At 41.6% G+C, this 8,403-nt stretch overlaps 1 protein-coding gene across 1 annotated transcript; it reads right to left on the bottom strand.

Moving 5' to 3' along the window:
• Positions 1-373: 373 nt before the first annotated feature.
• On the bottom strand, positions 374-682 carry LOC149192531 (uncharacterized). Its single transcript, XM_089406972.1, has one exon. It carries the CDS (start codon positions 680-682, stop codon positions 374-376), a length of 309 nt encoding a protein of 102 aa, XP_089263098.1.
• Positions 683-8,403: the final 7,721 nt, after the last annotated feature.

The following is an 8,403-nucleotide window of genomic DNA, read 5'->3' as shown; positions in this document are numbered from 1 at the left end:
TATTTCATGTAGATCCTTGATCGTGCACCTCTACAACCCGAGCAATTTAGTTTATAGTCTCGCGCCTCCTTGTAGCTACCTAGAGTGCTAAGATTATACTACCATCATGTAATCATCGAGCTGGATGCCCGGTGTATGGCTTCAATCGACTGCCATTTACCTTTCCTGGAAATGGATCTCCATTCAATTTCACAAGATGAACTCCTCCACCATCGGTAATCTCTTTCATCACATATGGCCCCAGCCAATGCATCTAAAATTTTCTTTGAAATTTATCAAACCTGCTGTCATATAATAAAACTAAATCATTTACCTTGAAGGTACCTAGTTTGATGTGCTAATCGTACCATGCCTTTTCGCGTTCCTTCTGAGCTTACTGATGGAATCCAGCTAGAAACCTGTCTTCCTTGAGCTCTGTCAGTTGCATGAGCCACTCTTCTAATGCTTCACAGTCCACCATCCCTGTGAATACCACTATGCATAGACCAAGCATGATATACTCCATAGGCATCGCAGCCTCTACGCCATAGGCCAATCTAAACGGCGTCTGACCTGTAAGATTTTTACAAGTAGGTCTATTGGCCCATAACACAACTGGTACACACACGTCCGAATCATTCCTCTGCACATTGCAAACCTTTGTCACCACGTTCCCCAATATCTTATAGAATGCTTCAACCATCCCATTGACCTGAGGATGATATGGTGTACTTTTCTGGTGATAAACTTGGAATTCTTCGGTCAGCACGTTGATCAATCCATTAAGAAAATGCGTACCGCAATCACTCATTAAAATATTCAGGCAACCAAACATGGTCAACACATATTCAAATAAGAACTTCGTGGTTGTTGCCCCTGTACAATCCTTCATGGGCTGCACCTCTGTCCATCTAGTCAAATACTCGATCGCGGTGATGATGTACCGCACACCTATCTTCTTTCTTGGAGGCTGAATTGGTCCTAGAAAATCAATTGCCCATTTCTTGAATGCTGCAATGATACCTATAGATATAAAGGCAGCTCATCCCTTTGTGATGGTCTGTCAGTTCTCCAACATGCATCGCACACCCTACAATATGCTTTGGAGTAGTTATGCAATGTTGGCAACCACAACCGAGCGCAAAAAATCTTCTGCATTGTAGCTTTTCCTGCATAATGGCCTCTCACAGCTCCTCCATGAGCTTTAGCTAGGATAGTGATACATTCAAAATTAGGCACATAGTAGCACAGTATCTCGTTCGATCCCATTTTATACAAGTGACCTGCAATAACAAAAAAAAACTATCGCATGCACCACCAATTCCTTCTTCTATTGGATAGTGTATCCTTCTGGAGCCATTCCTATAGTAGGGAAGTGGATAATGTCTGTGAAATGATTCTCTTCTACCCACACCGCAAAGAGTTGTGCGTCAGGTAGTCCTTCCTACAAAATAGTAGGCTCCTCTCCTATTTTAATCTGCGACAGATGATCTCGTCCTGCATTCAATCTCCCTGGCTTCACAATTACTTCGAAATCATACTCTTGAAATAACAGTAGCCATTTGCATATTTCCCCCCTAGCACAGGATTGTTAACCAAGGACATTAATGTAGAATGATTTGTATACATCTTAAAGTGTCCACCTAGGAAGTAATTCCTGAACGTCTAGAGCATGTACACCATAGACAACCCTTCGTGCTCTGTCGTCAAATAATTATTTTCAGCCTTAGACAACATCCTGCTTGCAAAGGCTATCAGGTGATCCAATTCTCCTTCACCAACCTATGTTAGTACTGTTTCCAACACGATACATGATGTATCCACATGCACATGAAATTCCTTCGTCCAATCTGTGAAGACTAGGATTGGTGCGGTGACCATCTTCTCCTTTAACACATCCAAGCTCCATTAACATTCCTTATTCCAATAGGATGTAGCATCCTTCTTCAATAGCTTTCCCATCAGTGTGTTGATCTAGGCATAGCTCTTGATGAACTTTCGGTAGTATCTAGTATGACCCAATATTGCACGCAACTGTTTAACACTCCTTGGTGCCTCCAAGTTAATTATGACTGCGATCTTAGTAGGGTCCACCATTAACCGTTGTCTCCACACTACATGAGCCAACAATATTTTGAAAGGGATGCAAAATAAACACTTCTTCAAGTTTAGTGTGATCTAATACCTCCGGCACGTATCCAACATCAAGAGAAAACTAGCTACATGGCACTTTACCATTCCAAACACTGTCCAATCATCAAAGTATACCTCTAAAAACTTGTGAATAAACTCTTTGAATGCCGCAATGAATATGTGCGAAATGGTTGCTGGCGACTTCTTAAGTCCAAAAGGCATTACCATATACTAAAATCATCCCCACTCAGTCATGAAGGTAGTCTTACACCTGCCTTCCAGCGCCATCTCTATCTGATGGCATCTAAAGAACCCATCAGTAAACAAATATTCTTCCTGTCCGCCAACATTATCCAATACCTAATCATGAATACAAGCATCATTCAGTTTCCTGATACCTACACAAATCATTATCTCATATTTTTGCTTCTTTTCCTGAACTACCGTAGGACTTACCAAATCGGACTCCTCCACCGATTCAGTAATTCATGCGGCCAACATTTTGTCCAGCTCCAAGTAGACCTTTTCCTTGTACTTAGGATTAATGTGATAGGGCCTTTGCTTAACAGGCTTCACGTCTCGTTTCAACATTACTTTCATCACTCCTAAATCATCTATTATCCCCTTCAAGCCTGAAAACTTTGTAGGGAATGAATCCTGGTACTCGCGGAGCAAATTAGAAACATTATCAGCTGTAGCATCATCCTAGTAGTCCCCTATCTTTGAAAACATTGGCTCTGCCTTTGTTCCGATGTTCACTTGTCTAGTTCTCAATGGTGCAGTGATGTCTGGATTCTCTATCTCCGTCTCCTCAACTTCGGAGTGACCTTCTCCCTCTGGGATATTAATGTTCCTTGGATCCTCCTTTTCTTCTTTAGCAGTCTCATTGTAGCACCCCAGCGGATGCTGTAGCTGGGTGGTTCAATCTGGTTGAATCAAATGCAAGGGATCTTGTGGAATTTTGAAGATTGTTTCCTTGACCTCCTGTAGTGCTTCATCGATGCACTCGAATCCATCCTCAAAGTTGAATGTGATCAAGAATCCCTCTCTCAAAATATTCCATTCTCCCTTACTCTGGCAGAGCTCTGTTTTCAGGTACCAATTCATTGGTATTACTTCCAAAGTGTGACAGAACAAATGAACCCACTCCAGTGGCAGCTTTGCTCCATAAGCATCAGTCTATTTTGCTAAGTGATCGCGTGGATCACTCCTCCCATCATATTTCTATATCAATCGCACTTTCGGGTGACCAAACTATACCCTCATCATCCTTCAGTATTCTCTCCATCCATCGAAATTGTCTTTATGCTTACCCCACCATCTTGTGGGCGTAGTGTGCAGTGCAAATCTAGGGCTTGGAAGTGAAGCTTCTTAGGCACTTCCCTTTCAAATGCATCCAAAAATTTATTTATGTCAATGAGACTATCATAATATGGCCGACTCCTTACCTTCGATGATACACAACACAACGATTTAGTCATCATGTTATAGCATAGCGTAGATACATCATGCAACCTATTCTACCCGTGTTCTAGCTCCTCATCTAAAGCTGATGTACAGGAACTTTTACGTGCCCATGTAATGAATCCATCTGTTGTCAGATTCACCCAATCTTGGTCTCATGCTCTTATTTTGTAGATTTGGTACAAACCATTGTCACTTCCATAATCGCGGACGGGTTTAGTATAGCGTGGTCCTTATGCAGGGTCTAAAGGTACTACTACATGGAGCAACTTCCTCTCAAATGACATTGTCCACTTCTTCAAATTGATCACCCCATTCATGTTAATAGCCCAGTCAATCCCAAGGAGCACGAGATAGGGATTCCTGTCATCGACAATGTCTATCACTTCAAAATCAGCCAACACACCTGTGCCTTCAATATCTACTGTCACTCCCTGAAATATTCCCATGGGGATGATATTTTTCTGATTCGTCATCCTCAATTGAATCAGGGACCACTGCGGCACACGTCTCCCCATTCTCTCCCATGTTTGTTTAGGCAAAACATTCGCATCTGACCCAAGGTCCAAAATAACTTGGTCCATTTCATATTCACCTATTTGCGTGATGAGCCTCATCTCACACCCTGTTCTTGCCTTATGCTTACCAATACTCCTAACCACGCACGGTCCCTTAGGAGGATTTTCTTTACCAGCAAATTTATTGATTAACTCCTATAATCCTTTCACGGCCTTGCTATCACATAGCAGCTTCATATAGGTCTCCAAAAAGGTAGTAAGCATGGATGGGTCCATTTCTTTAGAGTGCTTATCTTAACTTCCTGAGGTAGAAGCCTCGACGAAGCTTTTCTTCACTTCCATGAAGGTTTCTTTCACGCGGTCTAGATCAAAGCCAACCTCCTTCTCTGGAGCTTTGTAGACCCATTCACTTTCTTCAGGTTGCTTTTCCTTATCTTTGCCAGTCATCATTCTACTTAGTAACACTATATTCACATTAGGATCTTCTTCGCAAGGTTTCGCTTTCATCATTTGTAGGTTTTGGGTACGCTGCTGAGGTTTCGTCCCCTTTTCCCACATCTTAGCTATTAATACAGGGAAGTCTTCTGTTGCGTGGTGAAATTGAGTACAGTTTCCGTGCGACAAGCATGCTAGGTTCGTACATTCTCATGCGTAGTTTCCTGTCCCTCCAAAATTGTAGCAAATAACTTGCCCCCGACCTTTGGCAGATCCTCCTCCACCTTGGCCTCATCCACACACTTGATATCCTCTTCATGCTCCCCCAACACCTTGATACGAAGGTTGAGTTTCTATCTACATTTGATACATGGGGATTCTTTCCATCATTAACTCATATCTACAATAGTTGCGCTCATCGTGACCTACTAATTTCCAGAAGTTGCAGAAGAGTTGTTGCGGTGTCCGTATAAATTCTACAGCAAGTGACAGTTGTCTGTCGCATGTTTTCTAGCTATCTGACACATAGCACACCATAGCGCAGGCCTTGTACTTGGCCCTGCTTGAGCTTCCATTCTCAGATGCATCAGTCCTCCTCCTACAACGTAATTCACGAAGACATGGCAATGATCTTTATCATGCCCCTCACTCTTACATTTCAGACACCAAACTTCTTCATGCACCTCTGGCGAAGCCACTCTATCCTTATTCAGACTTTTCAACTCTAGGAAAAGATTCTGCAACTCCGCGTGAATCTGTTGAACTCCTAAAGCAACATCTTTTATCAGTGTCTCATGCAGTCTCATCACAATCTCCAAGGCTTCCTCCTGGGTCCCAATATTTTGTTGTGATAAAGCAACCGTTAAATGAGGGAAGAGAAAAGCCACAAACCATTCGTGGTGCTATCGATTCGTAAGATTCATGTTAGCTTCGCGGATATTGCATTGCAAACTCTAATCCAACTTTGAGGGTGTTTTTCAAGGCTTCATCATTATTTCCTTGAATCCCATGATTTATTGCACTTCAGACTTGGATCTACTAAATTCCTTACTCAACATAGTCTAAATGTGTGCCAACACAGCTGTTGGGTTATTGGTGTAGTACTTAATATAACAGGCTAGTGCGTGATCCTGTAAAGGAGTAACCAATGTTTCTTTCTTCATCTAATCATCTATAATATTTTGGGTTGTTTGTACAGCTTTTGAAACAAACCAAAACTGCTCTAGGTCCTCATTTCCCAAGCCCTTGAAAATGGGAAACTTCATTGCATTCACCATATTGAATGGTGGTGGAGGTGGTGATGGTGTCAGCGAAGGGGTATGCTGTGGAGGTGAAGATAGAGGTGGTGTGGGTGGATGCAATATTCATGGGAACCGTTGCCTTATTAACTAGATAGTGCTCTATGGAGAAGCCAGTCCTTCTCCTTCATTCTCACTTAGAGGGGGCTCAATCAGTGGGCTATATTCAGGACATGTTCTCCTTCTATCCCTGAACAACTTTTCACTTCATGTAGCTCCAAACATCAACTTAATTACATAACCCTCTCTTCATACAAGAGCATTTTAATCTAAGTATTTAAATATCTTAAATACTTACCTCGCGGTCCCTTGAAGAAGCGTTGTTATGCTTCACTATAGCTAACTGAGGTATCGACCACGAACTCTATCACAAACCCTCTGATGGCACAATCAAGCTAGCGATCGACAACGCACACAATATTATCTTCAAAGGCTTCCAATCTCCGCACTAATTTCGAGGTCCACAATATTGTACCGTCAAGCCTCCACCTTCCCTGACCGTATGCCAATTTAGTGATCCACTCATATAGCTCCATCGGGAAGGAAAAAAAAGAACATTTTGTGTATCTCTATGTATAGATACCTCTCCAAACTATTGTTTCATCAATCGTAGATTTTTGTTTTCTTCTGGCGTAAATTCGTGGATCTTTCTATCCAACCACTCCTCAATTTCCTTCTCTTTTGGATTCCAATGATGCGACATCACAAATATATTTATGCAGATCCTGGTCTCGGCAACGGAACCATTTGTTGGCTTAGTGGCGTTTCAGGGAAAACTAGTGTCGATTTGAACTGCTAGTCCCACTAAGATGGCTAGCTATCTTAGAAATAAATAATCAAATCCTTTCGAGAGTTCCTTTAAGTGTAGTAGATTAGAGGGAAGAAAAGAGGACCGACCTGGATCTCTTGCTTAGATCCTTGCATGATTTCTCTCTCCCTTGATAGAATTTGCCACTCCTCTCCTACTTGTCTCGCTTCAAAGAGTACCTGTAGAGTCAAAGTAACAGAAAACCATCAAAGCATCTCCATCTAAAAAATCATAAACAATGCAGAATCAGAAACACATTGACCATACAAGTGCATTCATAAACAATAAGATTCACAAATACGCGATTATATGGAGGAAAACTCAAATAAATTTATTAATAGTGAAAGAGAGGATTACAACCCAGCTGTCTGATCCAGCATCATCCTCCCAGTGTAGAAGCCCTCTTCACCTCATGAATAAGAAAATCACCCAACAATGCAATTTCTCTTCTCACAGATAAACCAATAGCACTTCCTTACAAAATACAAAATTAAATCCTCTAGATATCTCAGATGAGGGATCCATTTATAGATGTCTTTCAAGGGTGTGAGTTAGCTCTCAGTTTTTGATTAGTGTCATTCCACTGATAGTTCTTGGTTCCACTTGGAGATTTCATTGATCTCTTACTCATCCCTGGGTGAATTGAGAGAGGCAAGTGTCATATGAGATGTTTCTGGAAGATTCCATGATCATCCACTTAGAAAACTGTCTCTGCAATTTGTCTATTCTCACTCATCACACCCTACAGAAGGCCATTTTGGTATGCATCACATGCCCCATGTGTAGAAAGTGAGATGCATCGCACCCTGACCATGGAGCAGTCAGTATGGTCCAGGTTTGGCTAGTTCTGAGTGGTTTTTCAGGTGGAACTTCTGGGAAATGATGTAATCAGTTGCCCATGATCATTTAGGGTATGAAATAACACCTTTAGGGACTAAAGAGCCCTTGGTTTATTGACATATGTGATTGGGGTTGCAGTGCCCAAATATGTCTATAACAGTTGCCCCCTAAAGCATGAGGTCGTAAATCTTCTAATGTCGGGTGAAATGCTTTATCATGAGGATCCGAGGTATTCGAACTGGAAGGTGACCTGTATAAGATACAATACAATACATCATCATCATACTATTTTCATGATCTGGCTGAGGCGGGCATTCCCATGCTCAGCTTTATAAATTCATTTTCATGTACATAGGACAGACAATTGTCTGTTGTTGTAGACTGGTGATTCTTCATATGAAGAGTCATGTTCTTTCTCTTAGATGACCATCTGTGTAGCTTCTGTGTACATTTGATGTCTTTATGTTCCTAAATATATCGCAGCCCGAATGGATGAAACTAGATACGGGGTCTTCAAACTCGTTCAATCTTTGCCCGATGTACAAGTTGATCCATGTGAAAAGATGTTCTGAAGTCGAACATGGAAAGACATCTCCTGATTACCAGCCAATAATGTTAGCTTTTAACAGGCGTGAGAGGAATCACCGATAATGATAATGACCCTCAAGGTACTATAGTGCAATTCACATGGTGTGAATATATGAGCCGATGTCGAACACCACGCAAAATCTTTTGGTCGAAGGTCATTGATGTAAACCTGTGGCTGGAAGTGAGAAACTTGCCATTAAGGCATGCAAGCTTCAAAGTACTGAAAGGGTTGTTTCTAGGTCAACTTCTTGGATAATGAGCTGATGTCAACAAGAAGTGAATCATTGTAGGAGGGCCTCGATGTATCTCACATCAATGACATGAAATGAAGCAAATTATT

The sequence above is a fragment of the Pinus tabuliformis genome, chromosome 2_2, assembly GCF_031772625.1.
Source record: "Pinus tabuliformis cultivar Carrire ecotype Pingquan chromosome 2_2, CPIR1, whole genome shotgun sequence".
Taxonomy (NCBI): Eukaryota; Viridiplantae; Streptophyta; class Pinopsida; order Pinales; family Pinaceae; genus Pinus; species Pinus tabuliformis.
The sequence above is the reverse complement of the archived record's forward strand: the minus strand, read 5'-3'. Positions and strand labels throughout refer to the sequence as shown.